The following is a 25252-nucleotide window of genomic DNA, read 5'->3' as shown; positions in this document are numbered from 1 at the left end:
ACAGCAGACTCCTCTCCCTGCCCGCCTGCCCTGCCATGGGCACCAGCCTCCTGTGCTGTGTGACCTTCTGTCTCCTGCAGGCAGGTGAGTCCCGGGAAGGGTCCCTTTCGGGGTCCCGGCACCAAGCGTGTCCCCTGCGTCTGCAGCATCAGCTTCTCCTTCTCCACAGGTCCAGGGAATGCTGGTGTCACTCAGGACCCAAAATTCCGGGTCCTGAGGACAGGACAGAACACGACCCTGAAATGTGCCCAGGATCTGGACCACAGCTATATGTACTGGTACCGACAAGACCTGGGACACGGGCTGAGGCTGATCCATTATTCAACTACCACTGGCACCACCAACAAAGGAGATGTCCCCAACGGGTACAGCGTCTCCAGATCAAACCTCGAGAACTTCCCTCTCACGCTGGTGGCTGCCACCCACTCCCAGACATCTGTGTACCTCTGCGCCAGCAGTTACTCCACAGCACTGCACGGCCACCTCCTCTCTGCACAAAAAGGCAGGGGAGGCCCTGCACCCCGGGACTCAGCAGAGCCCCTTGCAGGCTCCTAGCACCTGGAGCCTTGGAGCCCTGGGTGCCAGGTGCCTGCAGTGTGACCCTCAGTGTGTGGTCTCGGCCAGCCCAGACCTGACTCCATGGCCTTGCAGATGTGTGCCCACCATCACTCTTTGTCTTTCCTCTGCAGCTGCCCTGTGAGCAGAAAGATCCTGCCCCAGCTCTGACTCCTAGCCATCAGTCTGAGTCTGAGGCCTCCAGGAGGGAACGCTATTGGTAAATCACATACATCTAGATCCTCTTGTCCATCCCCAGGCACCTCAGTTCTGTTTCTCTGGAAGGTTCTCCCCCAGACTGGCCCTTACGTGCTCTCTGCTCTTTCCTGCTTTTCCCTGGCGGGGCAGGTCTTCCCACCTCCCTGATCTCAGATTTCCGGCCCTCTCTACTCCAGCCTCTGGGGGAAGGGGCGTGGCCCCCAGGCTGCTACTGCCTCATCTGGGTCATGTCCCGTCCCATCTAAGAGACGTCAAAAGCTACTTCCTCTGCACTGGACATAGACCATTCCTTTTGTTGTGATTAACTCCTGCCCATGTTCCTGTTCAAGGTCCCACTGGGTGGTCAGGCAATTCTGGGCACACCTGTTTCCCAGGAGAATTGTGAACACGGTCGGGGTGTCTCTGTTCGAGCTTTTCCAGGTCCGGACTATGAACTTTCCCCTTGTTACTGTGGACTACGCCTCCTTCCTACTCATAAGCGGGCCTCCATCTTCTGTGTGTGTGTGTGTGTGTGTGATGATTACAAGTATGTTCTTCCTTACTGTCCCCAACTTCTGTCCCCACAGGTCACACAGGAGCTGGACTGTCCCAGTCCCCCAGGCACAGGGTCACAGGGAGGGGCCAAGCTGTAGCTCTCAGGTGTGACCCAATTTCTGGTCATGTTTCCCTTTATTGGACTGACAGACACTGGGGCAGGGCCCAGAGCTTTTGATTTACTTTCAAAACAGGGATGCACCAGAGGCATCGGGGATGCCTAATGATTGCTTCTCTGCTAAGAGACCTGAGGGCTCATACTCGCATCTGAAGATCCAGCTAGTGGAGCCTGGGGACTCAGCCGTGTATCTCTGTGCCAGTAGCTTAATCAAACAGTGTCACACAGTCGCTTCCTTCTTGTTCACAGACCTCATCCTCCTCTCTCCTTGCAGTTCCTAGAGACCTTAAATAGGCTGTTTTTTGCTTTCCATTCACCAAAAAAAAAAAGAGGTTGATTTGGACATCAGCTGTTCTTTGGATAGAAAGAGACCACAGGTTAACTCCTGAAATACTGTGGCTGTAAATGTTGGTGGATAGAAATCATTATGGCTCCTGTGTTCTAGGAGTCCCAGGGCCAGCTCAGTGCTCCAAGGCAAGGACCCAAAGTCCCGGACATAACAGTCTTCCATGGGTCCTTCGGGGGCCTGCCCAAATACGTGGCTTTGGCTGCCTGTCTGTGCAGTGAGCAGAATCTCCTCTGTGCTTGTGGCTGGCATCTGGAAAGTTTTCAACTACCTCCTGGGGCATACTCTTCCTTCTAAAGCCTCTTCTGTCCCTGTCACATTGGAAGTTTTCCACAACATAGCATCAAGACTCTCTTCCTCTTCCTGTTTTATTTTTTCATTTTTATTTTTTGCGGTACGCGGACCTCTCGCTGTTGTGGCCTCTCCCGTTGCGGAGCACAGGCTCCGGATGCGCAGGCTCAGTGGCCATGGCTCACGGGCCCAGCCGCTCCGCGGCATGTGGGATCTTCCCGGACCGGGGCACGAACCCGTGTCCCCTTCATCGGCAGGCGGACTCTCAACCACTGCACCACCAGGGAAACCCTCTCTTCCTGTTTTAAGTAAAGTCCTTACTATTTTTGTGCCAGTTAATTGACAAACACAATGTTGAAAACAATAAGACTTCATTTCCTCTGCCTCATTTCAGCAGCCCACTTTATTTTGTTTTCATGTTTTCACTGCCCCAGTCCCGACAGGTACACTAGAGCATACTTTTACAACCTCTCCAGTTTCATCTTGATTCCCTGAGTAAATCTGTTCTCGAGAGACTGTTTTATTTCATGCCCTAGCCTTTCAATTTGAAATAATTTCCCTGAAACCTTTACCTTATTTTCTAATGCCCCTATCCCTTTTTATGTATTTGCTATATTATATATTGTTATAGATATTCATTATAAGCATAAACACCTATATTGTAAATAACATATTCCATCCATCTGTGGGTGAAGCTGCGGTTTGAATGTATGAAATCTAAGGCCCTGGTCAGAGTGGATATGATTATGGATCATGTCTTCTGGGAGTCCTAAGAGATAACCCAGCTCCGAGACTGGGATTGAATGTCACGGCCACGGTAGAGGCTCCCTGAGCCTTGCATAGCAGGTAAGGGGAGTGACAGTTGCCCCAAATCCACTTATCAGAAATTGTAGTGGCTCTGTACAACAAATTTCTTTCCCCAGGGAGTGAACATCCATGGGAGGGAGTTTTCCTGGTCTTTAACTGTGGCACCAGCAAAGCTCCCCTTGCTCTGTTGCCCTGTGCCTCTGGGGAGTGAGGAGAGCCAGGGCACACATGGGAATTCCCTACTCTTGGAATCCCATTCCAAGGACTCCCTTTCTAGATTTCATCTTCAATTTTTTTTTCCATTTTTTCCCCCATTTTTGCCACATGAACCCGGAAGATTCAGCCTCCTTATAATACTATTTTGTACCGATGTTTTCACATCTCCTAACTCCTCTGCTTCTTCCAGAATCATCTCTTCCCTCCCTGCCGCTCAAATCAGCAGACGCACATTGTACAAGTTTTCATTTAGTGGAGACTGTCCCTTGCTGGTCTTAATCCCATCCATCCTTATTTCCCCATCAGATACTGTTTCCTCCGTGATTGCTTAATGCCTTGTGAGATGTTCTTATTTTTCTTACATTCCAGTTTTACTTTTTATTCGTACACATTTGACCCCATCTCGAAGGTAATTTCATTACCTTCCCAGTCCTTTGCTAATCTATATTTTGGAGTTAACATTGGTTGTCTTTTATTTTTCTTCATCTTTTGTAATGAAGGTAAAAGAACCTCCTTACACTTCAAGGTCTGTGTTTTTCTTCCTACTTTGAACGTTAGTTTAAAGTAAACATAGTTTAACTAAACATTAGTTCCTTTAATTTCTCCCATTCTATCCCTCTCCCTTTCAGAAGATAATTTTAAGGGGGAAGAACTCAGTTGGCCTATGACTGGCAGACAGTGCGATAGTGGTTGAGCAGAATGAGGGCGGCCTATTAATCATGATGAATCAGCGGAATAGTTTGGGTTAGAACTGGTGTTGGGATGAGCGTTGAAGGAAGTTGAGCATAAGACACTTCCAGCACCCCTTGGGCCACTGCAGAAGAGACAGTGATGAAACTTCAGGTATTGGCCACAAGATGGCACTATGGCGCCACCGAGATCTAAGGGGCTCTGGGCAGAGTCTGGGAGAGCAGCCTGGGAGGAAAAGGGTTAAGAAAAACTTAGGCGTGGATCCACTACTCCACAGCTGTTGAAGAAGTTTTCAGTTATTGCCAAACTACCTACAGCTATGGAAGAAGTGGGAGGCCCCTCTAAACTGTAATGAGATCCACAGTTGAAGGATTTGGGCGAAGCAGCCTTGACGTCAGGGGCAGGTGCAAACAAGGAGCAACTGTGTCAGAGGAATATGGGAAACCCAGGGGGTGGAGTGCACCCAAAAGTCAGTGCGTCGCAGCCCTACTCCACCTCCCCTGCAGGCAAGCTAAGCAACATCTAGGAGAGGAGACGCTGACCTCACCTGAGCCAAGTCTCGGGGGGATCCTCCCGGGGCGGGGAGAATCTGCAGGGGTAGGGGGAGTGACATCCCGGGCAGCCCCACCTGGCCATTGGAGAAGAGCCCCCCAGCTCCCTCTCTCAGGCCTGTGGAACAGAGAGAGCATTTAGTGGGGACGGCCCTCTTCTCGCCCTCACCCTGCCATGAGCCCCAACCTCTTTCGTGTGATTCTTTGTCTGCTGGTGGCAGGTGAGTTCGGAACTCAGCTGAAACCTCTGCTGTGGGTTTGCAGAGCCCCAGCTCCAAGGCTTTCCCTTTCCTTTGCAGATCCACGTTACTCATTGAGTCTTGTCTTTACTGTGTGTCTGCCTCTTCAGCAGGTCCCATGGATGCAGCAGTCACCCAGAAGCCAAGATACCATACTATACGAGCAGGAAACAAGATGGTCCTGGATTGTTCTCAGCATATGAACCATTTGGGAATGTTCTGGTATCGGCAAGATCTGGGACAGGGGCCGAGGCTGATCTATTATTCAAATGGCGTCGGTAGCACTGGCGAAGGGGATGTCACGGAGGGGTACAGTGTCTCCCGAAACAAGAATGAACATTTCCCCCTGACCCTGGAGCCGGCCAGCACCAAACAGACCTCCCTGTACCTCTGTGCCAGCAGTGAATCCACAGCACGGCACAGTCAGCTGCTCTCCGCACAAAAAGCTCAGCCACAGGCGTGAGGTGGACACTTCTTCCTGAGGCCACGTCTCACCAGGGGAGAAAAACTGCTCTTTCTGAAGCTCTCACCAGACTAGTGTGAACTCAGGTCCATCAGCGTGAGGGGTGTGAGTGTGAGTGTGTGTGTGTGTGTTTGTGAGTGTGTGTGTGTATGTGCGTGCTCTAATTTGAAAAGACACATGACCCCAATGTTCACTGCAGCACTATTTACAATAGCCAAGACATGGACGCAACCTAAATGCCCACTGACAGCTGAATGGATAAAGAAGATGTGGTGCATATACACAATGGAATATTACTCAACAATTAAAAAAAGTGAAATGATGTCATTTGCAGCAATATGGATAGACTTAGAGATTATCATACAAAGTGAAGTCAGACAGAGAAAGACAAATATCGTATGATATCACTTATACGTGGAATCTAAAAAAGGATATAAATGAACTTATTTACAAAACAGAACTATAACACACCATTGTAAAGCAATTATACTCCAATAAAGGTGTATAAAAAAAACACACAACAGAAATAGACTCACAGACATGGAAAACAAACTTATGGTTACCAGAGGGGATAGGAGGGTTGGGGGGGGCAGGGATAAATTAAGAGTTTGGGATTAACATATACACACTACTATGTATAGAATAAACAACAAGCACTTACTGTACAGCACGGGGAACTATAAGCAATGTCTTGTAATAACCTATGATGGAAAAGAATCTGAAAGAGATGATATGTATGCATATATCATTGAATCAGTTTGCTGAACACCTGAAGCTAACACAACACTGTACGTTAATGATACTTCAATTTAAAAACGGTTAGAAAAAGTAAATGCAAATAGCACTTAGTGTTACGTCACTCAATTCAGAATATTCTGGTAATTGAATAAAGCAGAAGGACAGCAGCATCTAACATGAAATTTATATTTCACTTCCTTTTTCAGCACAGAACTAAGCAGAAAGCAGCCGTGCAGCTTTAAATTCCCTGAGCGATCTGGGGCTCTCCAAGCTCGAAACTGTTACACAAAGGTGCCTGGGGCTCATTGAATACCAAGCAAGAATTCTTTGGAGAAAAACAATTTTCAGTAACAAATTATGAAACACGTAAGTAAACAAACCACTTAGGGGAAATGTGAGTAGATGCATCAAACAGCAGCATTAAACCCTGAGATGATCAACTGTAGAATTATCAAAAGAAAGATGACAAACTAAGTCTCTCCTGTGGGCACAGGGCAGTATTTTGCATCTTCTGAGGTTATGAGGTCTTTTGAGGTCACTGAGAACTTCTCACGTTCTCAATATTTTATGCCTGTGACTGTTCTCATCTTCTCTTATTTGTGTGTGATTCGTTTCTAAGTTGAACTACATGCATAAAATTGTATATGGTTCCCATCTTTTAGGCAATTTGTAAATTAAGAAAGAACCTCATTTTTATCATCCCTTTGGCTTGGATTAAAATCTATGAGCTTTTCAATTTTTTTTTTCTTGCAAAATATTACAAAATGGTATTGGCAACAATTTATTCTCCCCCAGCCTGTATCCCTCCTCGGCTTCTTACGGGTGGAAGTCCATACACAAGAGCAGGGTTTCTTCACGTGGGATCCAGTAAGTCCAAGTCTGGGGGTCCATAGTTGGGCTTCACAGGAAGGGCAAACCCCATGTGCTGTTCACCCCTTGAGCTGCTGTGCCATGTACACCCTGGGTTGGGGGAGCGCTGGCTGACCCAGGACCTGATTACAGACAAGGGAGCAGGCTGCTGGCTGGGCAAACACTGAACTCACTAACTGGCCAATCTGCTGAAAGTCTAAATGGTGAAACTGACGAATGACCAATTTTGCCAAATTACGGCGTTTTCAGCAGGTCAGGATGCTTGGAATGATTTCAACAGACTTTGAGGCTTTATTTTTTTTTTTTTGAAGTTTTTGTTTGGCTACAGCTTTCCTTCAGCCGTTGATCCTCAGCTATCTCTGAGCAAACTTGTCAGTCCAGCTTATTTTGAGGTCAAATTTGGATGTTGTACACTCCAGTCACTGAGAACTTCTCATGTTCTCAATATTTGATGCATGGAATTGTTCCTGTCTTGTGTGTGGTTCGTTTCTAAGGTGGACTACCTGGAATACACGCAATGAAATTGTATGTGACTCCCATCTAATTGTTTATTAATGTGTAATTGTTTATTACTGTTTTAGTCATACTTTATTTAAGGTGTAAATAGGGAGAAAAATGCTCAAATTAATACACATTTTTTTGCTTGGTAAATTTTGACAAATGCCTACACCAGGGCAACCATGACCGAAATCAAGATAAAGAACATTTCCACCACCCGAGAAAATGTCCTCATGCCTCTTCCCAGTCAGCTTACTTCCCAGAGCTATAACCACTTTTCTGACTTTTATGACTATAGTTTTGTCTATTCTTGAACTTCATATAAGTGGAACCACACAGGAAATACTCTGTTTTATTGACTTCTTGTTCTCAAAATGATTATTTCTGAAATGTACTCATATTGTGTTTATCAGTACTTTTTTCTTTATAATACTGAGTCGTATTCCATTGTATATCACAATTTGTTTATCCATCCTCCTATAGATGGATGCCTAGGTTGCTCCAGTTTTCAACTATTATGAATAAAACTGCACTGAATATCCTTGTACAAGTCTTTGTGGGTAAAAGCATTCCTTTCTCTTAGGTATAAACATGAGTGGAACTATGGACTCACGGGGTAGAGGCACATTTGTCTTTATTAGAAGCAGTTGAATAGTTTTCCAAAGTGGCTGCACCAATTTACAACACCAAGGGGTGGGGGTTCCCTTGACCCCCCGTTCACACCCACATCTGGTGTTCTTTTTATTGTTAGCCATTCTATTGGGTTTGTAGTGGTGTCTCATTTACACTTCACTGATCAGTAATGATATTTACTTTTTTCATATCTTCCTATCTCCTCTTATAAGGTGCCTGCTTTGGAATTCGTCCATCTTTAAAAATCAGGTTGTCTTTATAGTATTGATTTGTAAGGGATATTTTAATATTCTAGATAGGAGTCTTTTGACCATTAAATAGGCTGAGTTGGTCTTCGCCCACAGTGGGTTGCCTTTTCACTTTTTTAATGTTGACTTTGGTTAATTGAAGATTTAAATTTTTATAAAGTCTAAATTAACAGCTTTTTCCTTTACACTTGGTGCTCTTTGCATCCTGTTTGCCTACCCCAAAGTTATGAGCCTTTTCTTTCTATTTCTTGCTCCACTGCTTCACTTTAATAACATCATCCCTTGTTCCTTGCCATCAGCTGGAAAGGACCCACCTCCAAGTTCATGAGTTAATTCATCCCACTCTGCCCATAGCTTCCTATCCTCCCACACCTGTTCTTTGGCATTACCGGGATCTCCTATCCATTGGTAACTATTCTTTCTTTCTTCCTATTCCTTAGGGTCCTTCCATATTTTTATCACCTCCTGATAGAGTAGAATTGATGATGTTATAATACATTCTTTTACCCCTATCTTGCAAATATTTATTCTTTTACCATGATCCTCTTAGGTTGCCCTCTCGTTACAGAAACCCAAACCCGAGTGAATGCATGGATCTCGCTTTTTCAGGGCAGCAGCTGAGAGCTGTCAGAATAAATCACAACTGCACAAACTGGTATCTAGCATGATAAATCGGGTCACGAACTTTACCTGCCTTTACATCTCTGTTTTGAGATTTCAATTATCTCACCCTCTCACTCAACAGAACATTATCTCAAATATTTCAGACATTTCCCACTCTCTGTAAAATTTACCCTCTTCTTGCTTTCTTGCCTCTTAAATCAGAGGTGATCCCTGCAGTGGACGGCAGTGCCCACTGAGGGGGATCAGAGAGAGTGTCCTGAGGAGGGATCTGGATTCCCTGGACAGGAGTAGCTGAGGAATGGAGTCATACTTCCGTGGATCCTCTTCAGATTCTGTCCCCAAGTCATACTGTTTATTTTCACATCGCATATTTCTCTATGCTTCTGCTGACGGTCTCAGCAATGCTAACTGCAGAATGTTGGAACTTTTGCCACTGCTAATTGCAGACAGAACTTCTGTTACTGCTAACTGCCGAACGTTAGGACTTTTGTTACTTTTCAAAAAGGCCCAGTGCATTTTCCAAGCTCGTTTTTCCTTTTTTCCCTGGCTACATCTACTGTCTACTCTGCAGGGTGCTGGGAGGGTTGAGGAGGACCAATGAAGAGCCTATTTATAAAGGTGAGACAGGGTTTAGGGAGACCGGTAAGGGGAGAGAAGGGTCCTAGGACAGCATAAATGGGTGGCTCTTATCCCCATTGGCCTGAAAGGCATGGGGGAATGGTTCCCTGGGCAGTTGGCTGCTGTAATTTAGGGAACCGGCTGCCTTCCAGGTGCTGCAGCCTTTGGTGAGAACGAGTCGCTAGGCTGAAATGTAACGGGGAGAAGGAAGCCAAAGGGTACGTATTTATTATAAACCAGGACAGTGGTGCCCTGTCTCCCTTCACTCACCTGCCATTAAGTCCCATAAACAAAACTCAGTCTAGAGGAAGCCCAGTTACTATAATCTGTAAAGGTCAGCCTCACAGGGCAAGGTGAGTCTGGAGGGATAAACAGAAACTCTCCAGGATGCTACACTGAAGACGGGCTTGAGGGCAGTAAACCCCAAGTTGACTAGGTGTGTGCCACGAGCCCATAAAGGCAGAAACTTGTTTCTGGAGGATCTTCACTCCCAAGAATTTATAGCCAACCCAGGCCCGCTTCGGACCCAGTCAGATGGACTAAATCTTGGTGTCTCTGCAGCACTGGCCGCTCAGGGTGAGGGCTGGGATTGCTGCCCGGGAAAGGAAAATATCGACACAAAGCTTGGTCTGACCCCAGCATCACAGAGATGGGGGTACCCAGGCAGAGAAGGAACCGGAGGCTTACAGACCCTCCCCCTTGGCTGATGTGCTGGTGGGTGAGTTCCGGCACGGAGCCCTGCAAGCAGGAGGGGGGCGGGGGGTGAGGAAGGTGAGAGGGGACGGGGCTTCCTGGCTGCTGGGGAGTGGGGGGCAAAGAGCGTGTGCCTCACAGAAACATCAGCACAGCTGGGTGGGGACAGACCTCGCCCTAAGTCAGCCTCCTGCCCGGCAGAAGTGTGAGAAGAGTCTGGCGTGCGGGTAGCACAGAGCGCAGGACCTCGCGAAGCCTCCAGCGGGAGGGCAACAGGGAGGGGCCATCACAGGGTAATCCTCCAATCAGGGAGAGTGAAGCCAGAACTCAGCTCTTACCCAGGAGGACCAGAAGGTGAGTTCGAGGCGCACACTGCCCATCCCGCATGCCCTGGGCTCCAGCCTCCTTCCCTGGGTGATGCTTTATCTCCTGGGAGCAGGTAAGTCCTGTGAATAGACATTATCGCCTTTCTGAGCTTCCCGACTCCTGAATCCCCCACCTCACCTTGGGGGTAACCATCAAGCTCTCTCCGGCGCTCATTTTATATCTGTGTTTCTCACAGGCCCTTTGGAGGCTGGAGTCACCCAAACTCCGAGACACCTGATCAAAACAACAGGACAGACAGTGACACTGAGATGTTCCCCTGTCTCTGGGCACCGCAATGTATCTTGGTACTAACAGGCCCTGAGTCAGGGCCCCCAGTTCCTCTCAGAGTTTTATGAAAATATGCAGAGAGAAAAAGGAAACTTCCCAGATCGATTATCAGCACAACAGTTCCGTGACACTCGCTCTGAGCTGAACGCGGGCTCCTTGGAGCTGAGGGACTCGGCCCTGTACCTCTGTGCCCGCAGCTTAGCACAGCCCTGCTAAGTCACCCACGTTCTGGGCACAAACCTCCCTGCCTTGGCTTGAGCACTGAGAGAGCGTGCAGCCTCCCACCCAGGTTTCCCTCCTGCAAGGGATGTTTTTAGCCGTTTCAAATCCACTTCCTGTTATCTGCTGAGCCCAGAGCACTCCCAGCGAACAGAACCCAGGTTGCCCTGTGTGCACTGAATATTTCCATGTCTCCCAGCAGCAGCCAACTCAGTAGAAGGGGGGCAACTGAGCCCTTAACGTGTGCTAGATTCTTTGTACATATCATACTCTTTAAAACTTTGCAACAATCGTGCAAATCAAATATTCTTAGGCCCACTGTATAGATAAAAGGGCTCAGGGACATTAAATCATTTTCCCAATGTCTCACGGTTTAGAAGAAGCAGAAGCAGGAAACAAACATGTCTGTTTACAAAGTCCACAGACCAGCTGCTCCATCATTAGCCCCTGCATCCCAGTCAGTGAGAACGGAGGCCTGGCCGTGTCTTCATGTGTCCCGCTGGACAGCAGTGGAAAGCTCATACATCATCATGGTTGTTACTATGGCCTCCTCCTTGGCAACACTGAGGAACATACGATTTCACACTGACTCATTATCATTTGTAGGCAGCCCTCACACCTTTTATCAGTCTGTAGCTTACGTTTTCTTTTTTTTTTTTTTTGCGGTATGCGGGCCTCTCACTGCTGTGGCCTCTCCCGTTGTGGAGGAACAATAATGGCTTCTCTATTATGTGAGGGAAGGTCTTCCCAAGGCACAGATCCCTCTTGGATAAATTAGAGGCCACGAGGCCTGATACACTGAACCGTGTCATGGATGTCCACTTCCATGGATCGTTGGACAACGCCAGAGACACAGAGCTGAGGGTCTCTCACCCCCAAACCCCAGCTTCAGCCCACACCCTGCCTGTGGGGCAGGATGCAGGGCAGTGCCCTTTCCAGCTCTCCCTCCTCGGCCATTTCAGAAATGCTGTTTGTGACAGCAAAGGCTCCATTTATAGAGAGAGGCCATGCATTAGTCCTTGAAGAACTGTGTGAGTCTTTCTGGGCGGAAATAATCAAATATACAATTGCCTAGCATGGCCCAAGGATAGACCAAAGCCCTGGTTTTGCCTGAATGATTCACATCAATGCTTTAGAGACTAACGCAGCTTCATCTCCTTAGGCAGTGAAGACCAAAAATAGACTACTTATTTCAAAGAGTCAAACCTTAGAAAGCCTGGAGTTAGAACATGTTCCCTGGGGACAGCACCCCTCACCCACTTGAGAAAGCTGTGAGCTGTTGATGAACACTGGAAGAACGTCACAACCGACCCTGGAGTGAACAACACTGCTACTTGAATTAGGAGTAAAAGACGAGCATTTCTAGAGCCTGTGAAAACATCACTGATTTTTATTGAGTTTGAAATGCAGGCAGTAGGAGGCGCTCATTTACCTTCCTTTTCAAATAAGGGGATTATTCAAGGCTTGTTCTAGAACGAGCGGTCAGAGCCTCCACTCTGGTGGTGGCCGTTCTTGCAGAGGCAGAAGCCACATTAATCCACAGTCAGCACAAACGGAAGTCACCGTCGACCTCACCGCTTACCCAGTTCACCGGTCAGGGGCCATCCATGTGCACAGGGTGCTGTGCTCCTTCACCCTTGGCTTATTTTTTAAAATGGGCATTTAGGGGCTTCCCTGGTGGCGCAGTGGTTGAGAGTCCGCCTGCCGATGCAGGGGACGCGGGTTCGTGACGTAGTCCGGGAAGATCCCACGTGCCGCGGAGCGGCTGGGCCCGTGAGCCATGGCCGCTGAGCCTGCGCGTCCGGAGCCTGTGCTCCGCAACGGGAGAGGCCGCAACAGTGAGAGGCCCGCGTACCGCAAAAAAAAAAAAAAAAAAGGTCATTTATACCCATTATATATACACACTGTATATATACAATGGAATATTATATAATATATACAGTTATATAATGTGACATATATATACCACATCTTCTTTACCCATTCGTCTATTGATGGGCACTTGAGTTGCTTCCATGCCTTGTATATAGTGCTAAGCTATGTTTTATAATAAAAAAGCATCAACAATGTATAAGGCAAATGTTAAATGTTAATAATCCCCCTCCCTCTGCAAACACAGCCGTATCCAATCCCACCTTTGGGGGTGTGTTTCTTACCTTCTTCTCTATGCTCATGCAAACCTGTCTACCCAAATACCCCTACAAAAGCGGGGCCACCTGCACACATTAACTGCAACTTGCATACTTTTTTCTCTTAGTCTACTTTGGACTTTATTTTTTCAGATCGGTAGATAGAGATCTAACTTGCTTCTGTTAGCTGCTTCATATCACGTAACGGGGATAGACAGGCAGGTTAATGGCCTCGTGCATGGTCTCAGAGTTGATAAATGGTGGAACCAGATTACAAACGACAGTCTGTTTACATCTGTGTGGGACCCCCTGGGAGCCTGGGGGTTTTCAGTCTGCAGGTAGGAGCGTCCGTGTGCGTCCTACACCACTGCAGGCAAAAGCATCACGATGTTGGCAGAAGAGAAGTTCTAGAGATGGCTGATAAGGGCTTAGCCCCGGAAAAGCTGAGATTTGAGCAAAGTATTCCAATCCCAAGATCCATCACAGATACGAATGTGATTTAGGGAAGGGACCTTTGTGAGAAGCTATTATTAAAAGGAGAAAGGCGGGGAGAGAGGCAACTAAGTGGCCGCTTCACACATGTGAAATGTAGAGGAACACAGTGTTAACTAAACTCCAAGCTGGTTCTGATCGGTTTTGCTTTTTAAGGGGGTGGAAATGGGATAATTTATTTCAAATGTGAAGTTACCAGCTGTACTGCCCCTTTTCCCTGTGAAGGCTGGTGATGAAGAGAGAAGTGGTGAGGCTGGGGGCCACAGTTTACCTGTTCAACGGGGCACACTAATAAAACAGGCAGTGGCCAAGGACACTCTCAGGGTCCAGAAATAGGTCAATTTTCCTGCTTAATCAGGTTGGAGGAATCCCATCTTCTTCTGGAAAGGATCATGTGTCTTGTTCCTTTTCTGAAGGGGGCCACCAGTCAGGTTTTGAGAGTTAGCCTAGGAGTGAAATTGAGAAATGAATTACTCAGAGTGCAGCCTGGTAGGAGTCCCAAGGATCAGTTCAACCCCCCACCGCGTTTTTATTGTATGACTCTCACCCGAATGTTAAAGGTAAAACAGTTCTGACTCCTCAAGGTAAGGTTCTGTAACATTTACTCATTTTAGAAGTGACTTAGAAACACAGGAGGCACCACGATAGGGAGTTGAGGACAAAAACTGTATGGAGATTCATGAATTAATCAAGGGAACTGTTTTTGTTTTAACCTCCAGAATTACTAGAAGATTTGAACTTAGATCGGTACACACCAGAGGCGCCGTTTCACCCCTTGCCCAGAGCTGTGAGTGCAGACTGCCTTTGGGACAAAGACGTGGCGATTCCACCCCCCACCCTCCCCCTCCCCCCCACCCTCCCCCTCCCCCCCCCACCCTCCACCCCACCCTCCCCCCTCCCCCCTCCCCCCTCCCCCCTCCCCCCTCCCCCTCCCCCTCCCCCCTCCCCCCTCCCCCCTCCCCCTCCCCCACCCTCCCCCTCCCCCTCCCCCCTCCCCCTCCCCCTCCCCCTCCCCCCCACCCTCCCCCCTCCCCCCTCCCCCCCCACACACAGCCCACTCCTGCCCAGATCATGCGTAGCACCAGGCGAATGCAGGAACGAGGTCAGAAAGAGGAGTCTCAGCTGGAGTTGATAAAATCAGCATTTCCTACCTCAGTGAAGTGCTGTTGAAGCATCCAGGTGGAAATGTCCAGCTGATGATGAGCAAAGAAGGAGAGAAGCGAGAAGGACAGGTAGGGAGTCTGGGATTCAGGCCCCGGGACACTGGGGCGACAGTGAGGACCTAACAGAATCAGTGCCTATTTAGACCCACTTCTGAATTTCCATTTTTCTTTTTTTTTTTTTCGGTACGCGGGCCTCTCACTGCTGTGGCCTCTCCCGTTGCGGAACACAGGCTCCGGACGCGCAGGCTCAGCGGCCATGGCTCACGGGCCCAGCCGCTCCGCGGCATGTGGGATCCTCCCGGACCGGGGCACGAACCCGTGTCCCCTGCATCGGCAGGCGGACTCTCAACCACTGCGCCACCAGGGAAGCCCTCTTCTCTATTTTTTAAATAGAAACTCAGTTTGGCTTTCATAAAAGGTAACCCTGCTTGAGAAGGTGTTAAAGGGGAGTAATTCAAAGAAGACTGGAATAAGAGTTATATCATCCATTCAGGATTCTTTGAGGTTTCCAATTTACATTCCTATCAAGGTATATGAGCCTCTCACCTGGCACACACACACATGCACACACACACACACATGCACACACACACTCTTTGGATTACTTTTTCACTCTCTTAGTTGTGTCCTTTGATGAGGAGAACTTCTTAATCCAAAATCAGTCCGTTTTCCCCCCTCTTTGGTTTATATTTTGTATTTTGGTGTCTAGTTTAGGAACTCTTTGCCTATTTCAAAATGATCATGTTTTCTTATATTTCCTTCTAAATTCTTTAAATTTAAACTTTTACATTAAGATGTGTAATTCAACTGGAGTTCCTTGTATATGAAATGAAGAGGTAAGGTTATGGCTTTCCATATAGCTATCCGATTGACCCAGTATTATTTGTTGAAGAGTAATACTTTCCTCACCGCTCTGTGATCTCACTTTTGTCATGTATCAGTCATTGCGTATGCATTAGTCTGTTTTGTCACTTCTTACACAAATAGCACACTGCCTTATTTACTATAGCTTTACAATTTATCATATCAAATACTATCAAAGGAAAACCATTTGATCATCTCTATAGATGCTCAAAAAACTTTTGATAAAGTCCAACATCCATTCCTGATTAAAAAAACAATTAGCAAATTAGGAATAACTGGAAACTTCCTAATAAAAAGCATTTATGGAAAACCTATGGTTAATAGAATATTTTTACACATAGACCATGATAAGTTAAAGATGCACCTTGTAATCCCTAGGTCAAACACTAAAAGTAGCATAAAGAGGGGAAAAATAATCTTTTCAACAAATGGTGCTGGAAAAATATATATATCCATGTGGAAAAGGAATGAATCTCAATTTTTATCTCAGTCCATGAACCAGGAGTTGGCAAACTAAGGGCCAGAGGCCAAATATGGCCTCTGCCTGTTTTTATACGGCCGAGAAGCTAACAATGGTTTTTACATTTTTAAGTGGTTAAAAAAATAAAAAGAATAACATTCTGTGCCAGGTGATAATTATACAAAATTCAGATTTCAGTGTCTGTAAGTAAAGTTTTGTTGGAATAAAACTAAGCTCAATCATCTACGTATTGCCTAGGGCTGCTTTTGCACTGCAATGGCAGGGTTGAGTAGTTCTGGCAGAAACTGCATGGGGTGCACAAAACCAAACATATTTACTATCTGACTCCTTACAGAAAAGGCTTGCTGACCCTTGCCAAAACCAAAACTTAATATGAGTTGGAACAACATTTCCAATGATCTATAAAGCTTCTGAAGTATAAAGAGTCTGAAAGAAAACACAGCAAATTCTCTTCATGACCGTGTAGTAGGCAAAGATTTCTAAAAGAGGATGAAAAATGTTCTAACTTTAAAAAGAATTAAATTATTCTTTATCAAAATTTTAAAAAACTGTGTTTGTCAAAAGATACTAAGACCCAATACAATGACCCAATGCAGCCAACAATAAATAAATAAAATAAATTTTTAAAAATTTGAACAGGATGTTCAGATAAGAGAAGATATGAAGGAGGTAGTTTCCTCTTCGAGGACTTGATGGGCTTCTTTCCCTGGCTGCTTGGAAGATGTTTTGGCTGATAGAACTCCACTGTCAGCCTCTCCAGGAACTATCTTTGGTTAAAGAGAAAGCTTTGCCCGAGGTCCCACCCCTTCCCAGGGCAACTGGTAACTGGCCCGTATCCCCTTTCCTAGAATACTAATTGATGAGGTTTAGAATTCTTATTCCGTCTTGGAAAAATCTTTACTTCATGCCTCCCTCACTACCACGTGCTAAGGGTGAGCCCGAGACACATAAAGGGCAAATCAGCAAGACCTGTGCCCTGCATGTCCCGGTGGATCCGGATTTCGATCCTAATAGGTAGCGCTCGGCCTGCCTGGGCTCTGGCAATTGCGCTACTGCACAACTGGCCACTTGAGGGCACTGTGGATCCACTGAGCGAGCCTCCGTCAGCAGCGTCCGGGAGGGGGAGGGAGAAGGGGAGGGAGAGGAGGAGGGGGCGGGGTTAAGGGCGAGAGAGTCCTGTCTTGGTCCCTGCGTCAGGGAGATTATCTGATGAATCAGAGTCAGTGTTGGCATTTGAAGAGCTGATCACAGGCTTCTCGCATTAACAAACACGCAGGTGTGTTAGTCCCAGCAGGGAACCATGGACTTCGCCTGGCAGGGAGGAAAGGCCTCTCTGGGAGGCTACATTTAGTGAAGAGCCCGACGGGGCTTCAGTGGGGCAGCCTGGATCATCCAAGACAGGTGTAGGGAAAGGAGCTCCTGCCCTGGGGTAATAGAGAAGCAGCGAGGGTTGATCACCTGGCCCAGCCCTGCACAGCCTATCTCTCAGCACACCCAGCCCCACCTGCTCCATGGGTGACTGGACAGCATGGGAAGGCCTCGATCAGCTGAGCCTGTCTGGGGGGGTGCAGGGCGCCTGCGGGAGTCCACAAGGACAGGGACATCAGAACAGCGACATCACAGGTAAGCCCTCCATACAGAGAAAAGGGAGGATCAAACATTTGCTCTCTCACCCTGGAAACCAGAGCCCTGAGTAGGGAGAAGACCAGTTTCGTACTGCCTGAGTCACCTGGGGCCCTCGGCTTCTTGGCTGTGTGGCCCACGGGGGCAGATGAGTCCTGAGCTCGGGTGGGACAGCCCTGGACCCCAAAGCTTTGACTGTTGCTAGTATCAGACCCCTTCCTGTGCTAGGTATCCAACTTCTTAAGTATGTTATTTCGATTCGTTTTCTTAAGAACCACGTGAGATAGAGCACCACGTTAAGGGGGAAAAAACTGATTGCCGGAGAGTTTAGATAACTTGCTGAAGCAGGCACAGCTAACAAATATCAGAGCTGAGACTCAAACCCAACCACGCTTTAGATCCCCCTCTGCGTTTTGGTAGAGGTAGACATCTTCAGAATCGGAACATTGACCCAAAAGTCCCTTTCAGAAACACTGACTCTGACACAAGTTATCATCACAACATCTTCACCTGGGAGGCTAAAGAGAAAAGAGTTCGGACTTCAGAGACCTTGGTCTGTTTTGCCTTGGACTATTCCGACCTGCCTCGAGCTGGTGACTTGGAAAAGATTTGGCTGAGTTTTCCCGTTTGTAAACTGAGACCAATGACACCTGTTTTGCAGAGGTTTTATGCAAGAAAATGAAACAAATTGCGTCATACAAATTACAGGCTTAAGAAATCTTAGTTCCCTGTTAATTCTCTGACACAACTCTGGTCTAGCACAATTACTGGCTGTGTGCAATTCCGGGATCAAAGGCAGGCATGGATTACTTTTGCCTGAGTCACCTGTGCTCCAGATGCAAAATCATCTGAAATGCAAATACAGTCGTCTGATCATTTATTATGTGAAACTTAACTACAAAGAGTTGCTTCTTAAGGGAAAATGAAAATGGGACCCAGGACAGCCCTTCCTGTTTGATATTAAGTCTGATATGCAAGAAGGTGTGGTGCTTCCAGAAAATTCTGGCTTCCGAGCCATTAGTGGTCACGAGAAAGATCTGCTAGAAGAAGGGACACTTTCACTTGAAGAGTGGCCATCAAGGAGCCTCTAGGGCTTTCCATCACATCCTCAGCCCACCTCTGATTTCATCCTTGGCTGCGGTTAAGGGTTATGTGCAAGCCTACGTCCATTTGCCCCATGCTGACAGCTCCCCATCACATGCATGCTGGGGGTCCCTCTGCTTTCTGCTCCAGGGTCTTCTCTGATGTCATAGGAGCCCCGTTGGCCCGTATACAGGGCAGCCAGAGCTGAAGGGGTGCTAAAGCTCCTTGTGAGACAGGAGCCAGGGAATGAAAGCTCTGGAGTCAGCATTCAGGAATAGTTCAGAGAGGCATTTCCTGGGCTTCTCAGAAGATCCCAATGGAATCCATCTCCTGTTGCCCCAGCAGAACTTCACTATGGTGCCTTATTCTGGGTTTCTCCTTCCCTGCTTCATTCTCCCTGCTCTCTGACAGTGATGGAATGATGTCACATCAGAAGACCCTTCTAGGGCTTCCCTGGTGGCGCGGTGGTTAAGAATCCGCCTGCCAATGCAGGGGACACGGGTTTGAGCCCTGGTCTGGGAAGATCCCACATGCCGCGGAACAACTAAGCCCGTGCGCCACAACTACTGAAGCCCACGCGCCTAGAGCCCGTGCTCTGCAACAAGAGAAGCCACTGCAATGAGAAGCCATGTACCACAACGAAGAGTAGCCCCTGCTCACCGCAACTAGAGAAAGCCTGTGCACAGCAACGAAGACCCAATGCAGCCAAAAATAAATAAATAAATAAGAAGACCCTTCTCTTTCGAAGAGGCCACCATTTTTCTTTTCTTCATACTGCCATTCAGTCATTCAAAAAGTCTTATATAACATATATGAATGAATCTTTCTCAATTCACTTTAGTTTATTTTGAATTCCCAACAGACTTACATGATCTCTGCTCCCTTAAAGCTCTGAACCTATTGATATTTGCAACTGAATAGACTAGAGTTACGTTTTACGAAAGTAGAGTCGGCCTGGACTCAGATAATCATTTTTTTTCTTCAGTCATTCAACAAACACTTATTGAATGCGGAGTAGTCCAGGTTTTGGTGCGGCCTAAACCTTATCAAATGTTAGGGTGCTCTTTGAAAAAGAGAATAGAAAAAAAATTTTTTAAGTCTTGGAAAGTTTCTATGCAATTGAGAGGGCCTGAAGTTATTTTATTCTTCACTGACTTTATGGCCAGTCTATTCTTCACTACTTACCGTGTGTAGGTACTGTTCTATACTGTTCCAGGTGCCTAGAAACACCAGTGCAAAAACAAAACAAAAAAAACTAAAAACCGAAAAACAGACAAAGCTTCTAGATGAGGTGTATGTTTTCAGCAACACCAAATTTGTGACTTGATAATTAATTAATTTAAAAATAAAAAGGAAATATTCCTGGTAAATACTTATTCCCCCCAAAAAATTAGCGTATTGTTGAGAATATTAATATTATAGGTAGATCATACCTTATCATGAGAACAGTCCTCAGCTTTCTAGGACTCCGTGTACCCTACCCCAAAGAATGTGAGTCCTAGCTGAAAAACTCCCTTTTTTTTGCACACACCCAGCTGGGGTCAGTAGGCTGCTTTGCTGTCAGGCTCTTGGTCCCTGGGACAATGTGGGTCCTGGGCATAGATGGGAAAGCCCTTCCCCAAGTTTGCCAGACCCCAGTCACAAGCATTTCCATGCAGTGCTACATCAGCCTCCTTCTTGCCTCTGATTTTGGATTCCATATCCTTTCTCACTACTGTGTGATCATAGGAATTACCCATCCAGATAACATGGAGATATATAATCACAGAAATAGGGGAGCCACACACACTCACATGACCTATGTTTGAAATGACAGTATGCCCTGATATTGTCTAGCTGTAAGTCTTGCACTACAGCAATTTATGATTCAATGTAATAAAATATGATTCAATCAATATTCTCTCATTTGGAGTGTATGAGACCTTTCAAATGGAGACAGAACATTTCCCTGTGGCCCTGGAGGCATCACGCATGTGTACGTCTGGATGGGTCTCTCATCCACATTGCTAATGCACCTCCTTTCTTTTTCACAGAAAGCATGGTCACAGGGGGTAAGTGGTCTAGTCCTCCCATGGCCTCCTCGGGGGGGGGGGGGGGAAAAGGGAGGACTCTTACCCCCAAGGATATAGAGACCTGAGCACAGATAGTGGGGCTCCCAATGTAAACAATTCTTCAAATTCCAATGACTTTGACCTTGAGACATTCTGGACATCAGGTAGTTCTTTTTAAATGAAAAGATCACTGTTGGCTGATAGTCAATTATCCAGAGTTTAGGCAAAGGGAAAAAAACTAGTAACATTTTGAGCAGAGAGGTCACAAAAGTACTGGGATTGCCATGAGATATGAAAAATCTTAACAGCGTCCAAATAAGGAGTTTTATTATGCAGAGAAGAAAAAATTTCCTTACTAAAAGGCAGGGAAAAAGCATAGAGACATAAAATTTCTTTTTAAAGCAGACTTACTAATTCTTCCTGTTCTGAGCTGTTCAACTTTATATATATTATTGACTTCTTCCTGTGGGAAGGGCTGTGGCAGCTGAGCTCTGCAGCTCAAGCATGTGTCAAGGATAGTGACATCATTGAGTTACTGGCAGCCCAAGTTGTTGTTTTGGCTGGGCCTCGAGGCTTGTGGGAGCTTAGTTCCCGGACCAGGGATAGAACCCAGGCACACCACGGCAGTGAAAGTACTGAGTCCTAACCACTGGACGGCCAAGGATTTCCCAAGAACCCAAGTTCTATTTCCCCAAAACAAAACTGGATGATATGAGCTTCTGTCCAGGACCGGAAATGGTCACCAGGCTCTTCTTCGGCATGGCTTTTTATCTCCTGTGGGCAGGTGAGTACAGGTGGGCTTCCGTCCCTGGAATTCTCAAGACCTCAATACTAGCCTTCCTCTTGGGATGACAACATCAGCTCTATCACAGGACCTGTGGAGGCCGGGATCACCCAGAAACCAAGAAACAAGATCACAGTGACAGGAGAGACAGTGACTCTGGAATGTCACCAGACTGATAACCATAACTGTATGTTCTGGTACCGACAAGACCTGGGACATGCGCTGAGGCTGATCCATTACTCCTGTAGTGTTGGCAACACTGAGAAAGGAGAAATCCCTGATGGGTACAACGTCTCGAGATCAAAAACAGAGGATTTCCCCCTGGCCCTGGAGTCTGTTATCCCCTCCCGGACATCTGTGTACTTCTGTGCCAGCAGTGACTCCACAGTACTGCACAGCTGCTTCCTCTCTGCACATAAAGCGTGGTTAGAAAGACTGAGGGTTGCCCGCACACGTGAGGTCTGGCCCAAACCCTCGGAAGCCCCTGTCTCCATCAAAGGCACAGAGTTCTTGCCAGCATGGAGGCTGGACAGCAGTGGGCAGTGTGACTCTCAGTGCTGAAGTCTGCCCCATGCCCGTCTTAGCCTGACTGCGGGTCAACTCAACACTACAGCTAGCTGGTTCTCTCTTCTGAGGTCCCCTCTGCTTGCAGAAAGGAAAGTGCAACTTTACTTGAGATACATGAAGATCCCCTTGATAATCTCAAAGGCCCACATCCTTCTCTCCCCTGTGAGCTTTGTGACGTCTTCATCTACTGCCTACCCCACCCTCTACTATCCTTCACCTTACAAGTCAGAAACCTTCACTCACGGGGACTTCCCTGGTGGCCCAGAGGTTAAGAATCTGCCTTCTGATGCAAGGGACACGGGTTCAATCTCTGGTCGGGGAACTAAGATCCCACATGCCGCAGAGCAGCTAAGCCTGGGCGCCACAGCTAGAGAGCCCATGCACCACAACGAAAGATCCCATATGCCGCAACCAAGACACGACGCAGCCAGAAATAAGTAAATAAATATTAAAGAAAAAAAGAAATGTTCACTCACATGGTCTCTGCTCCTGGCTGCCTTTCTTCTACTGGACAATAGCCCTACAAGGTCCTATAACGTTTGCTTCTGTCTGTCCCTCACCATCGTCTTGCACAAGTTTCCCCTGACTTTCCCTGTTCCAGCCACATGCATCCACATTTAGTTTTTTCCTCTTCTGTGCCATGTGCTTTGCCACCCTAAGATCTTTTCTGTAGGCTGTTTCTCTCGCACTAAATATATATCCCTCCCTCTTCTTTCTAACTCTCTACTTCATTCTTTACATGAAAATCTATTTCAGGTATACTTAATCTTAATTGTGAAGAGTAAAATTAAATTTTACTAGGAGAAATTAAGAAAAAATATTCTGGGGCATTCATCTGAGGAAGGGTTTGTTGTTTTTTTTTTTAATGGAGACACAAAAGAACACAAACTACAAAGAAAATATTCATAATGTGAGTTGCATTCAATTAAACTCTTGTACGTCAGAACACACTGTAAAAAATGAAAAGGTAAGCCACAGACTGAGAAAAGACATGAAGACTTGCAGACAGATGATAAAGAATCAGTGTGACAGAGACCAAATTCCTGTGGCTCCGATGTGATTCCAACATCACTATGGTTGGAGGGTTGGGAACCTAAGACTAGGTTTTGAACAATGGGATGTGTGTGAAAATTATGCAAGCCAGTTTCAAGCCGTGTCCTTTATAACATTCCGTGGCACTGTGATGAGGCCTCCAAGTATCCTCCCACTTGGAGATTTGCTAAAAGACTCACGGGATATATTCAGTGGCAGATCATAAGGGAAAAAGACATGGAGTCTAGAAGAATCCATCCATACACAGGCTTCGTTATGCTCTCTTCCTCCTGGGAGGGCTCACACAGAGCTCACACTTCCCCCAGCAAGAAAAATGCAGCAACATGGGTATGATATTTCTGCCAAGGGAGCCCATGAGTGCTCAGTGCCCAAGGTTTTACTGGGAGCTGATCCCATAGGCACCCACTGCCTACCACAAATGGAAGATCTAGTCTCCCAGAAGGAAATCCAGGGTTCAGCATAAACTATGTTTTTCACACCAATGGTCCAGGCACAGTGAAACACTCTTCTCAAAAAAAACTTTCTATCAATATAGATAGCTGTTCACCAGCCAAGTTCCCAGATGCCAGCCAAAGGCCAGACTTGCAAGCAGGCTTTCTAGACACAGCAGTTTCAGACCTGCTGCGTTAGCTTCTTTCTGCATGGGCACGCCTCAAGTCCCTTCTGCCATGCTTGGAGGAACTTGGAAGGTACCCTTTATTGTCTGGCTAATTAAACTGTAGAAGCAGCCTGGCTCCCTGGATCATAATTTGGTGGACAACCACAGAAAGAAGCTGTTCGTGCCACACTGGACTTCATGGTCATGGGGAATAGAATGTTTTAGAGTTAAACCACTGGGATTTTAGGGTTTGTTTTATTCTCTGTAGCATAGCTGACCTTGTCTATTAGAGTTAGTATCGAAAATGAATACATAATTCTTATTACTTAATAAGGAAAAGATGACCCAGTAAAAATGGCAGTACTTAATCTAGGTAATTCTGGGTAACATGAATTCTCACTAAACATGTGAATACATTCTCAACCTTACTTAGAATCAAACCCTTGCAAACTGAAACAGTAAGTTACGACCTCAAACTTACCAGACTGGAAAAATTTCAAGAGTGACAGTCTGAAATTTGAGTAAAGGTACCGATTACTGGAAATTCTCTTACACTACAAAAGAAAAATTACAGGGCTTCCCTGGTGGCAAAGTGGTTAAGAATCCGCCTGCCAATGCAGGGGACACAGGTTCGAGCCCTGGTCTGGGAAGATGCCACATGCCATGGAACAACTAAGCCCGTGTGCTACAACTACTGAGCCTGCACTCTAGAGCCCGCGAGCCATAACTACTGAGCCCGTGTGCATTAACTTCTGAAGCCCGCATGCCTGGAGCCCGTGCTCCACAACAAGAGAAGCCACCGCAATGAGAAGCCCACGCACTGCAATGAAGAGTAGCCCCCACTCGCCGCAACCAGAGAAAAGCCTGTGTGCAGCAACGAAGACCCAACACAGTCAAAAATAAAATAAATAAAAGAAAATTACAGCTATATCAGAGAACATTTTGTGGGATATACTCCGACAACAACACTTCAGGATAAATTACCAAAATACTCAAATTACTTAGGTTCCTTTCACTGTCTTTATATAACAGCTGCACAGGACCATTTTCTCTGTGTCAAGAGAGGCTGAGTATTCTAAAGGATAGTCAAAAACTCACAAACTTTGGGAAGTTGACTGAATGTAAATGGAGGAAAAGTAATATTTATCCCAAGTTGTAGTTGAACAGTATGTATTAGCGTAGTGAGGAGGGAACAGGAGCTGCAGAGGAGCTGGGAGGATTTACCTTCACAAACACTGCCTGGTGTCAGCCCCAGTTCTAATGCAAATAGTGAAGTCGCACCAGGCTCCCTGGGCCACTGGATGAAGGGCCTCAGGCCAGTGACCCCGAACCACTGGCCATCGGGAGGCATTGGTTTTGGATGGAGAAGCAGATTGAGGGTTTTTGTATTTAATTAATTAACTAATTAATTAAATTATTTATGTATTTATTTATTGAAGCATAGTTGATTTACAATGTTGTATTAGTTTCTGGCGTACAGCAAAGTGATTCAGTTATATATGTATGTTCTTTTTCATGTTGTTTTCCATTATGGTTTATT

At 46.5% G+C, this 25252-nt stretch overlaps 2 gene segments (V, D, J or C); both read left to right on the top strand.

Moving 5' to 3' along the window:
• The window catches only part of LOC116759201, a 204509-nt gene that overhangs the window by 66362 nt on the left and 112895 nt on the right, over positions 1 to 25252 (top strand).
• Positions 3822 to 5216, top strand: LOC116759208. The segment is given in 2 exon segments: positions 3822 to 4548; positions 4680 to 5216. Coding segments are annotated over 2 exon segments (396 nt in total).

Source organism: Phocoena sinus, chromosome 9 (genome assembly GCF_008692025.1).
Source record: "Phocoena sinus isolate mPhoSin1 chromosome 9, mPhoSin1.pri, whole genome shotgun sequence".
Lineage (NCBI taxonomy): Eukaryota > Metazoa > Chordata > Mammalia > Artiodactyla > Phocoenidae > Phocoena > Phocoena sinus.
Note: the sequence above shows the minus strand (reverse complement) of the source record. Positions and strands in the feature narration are given on the sequence as shown.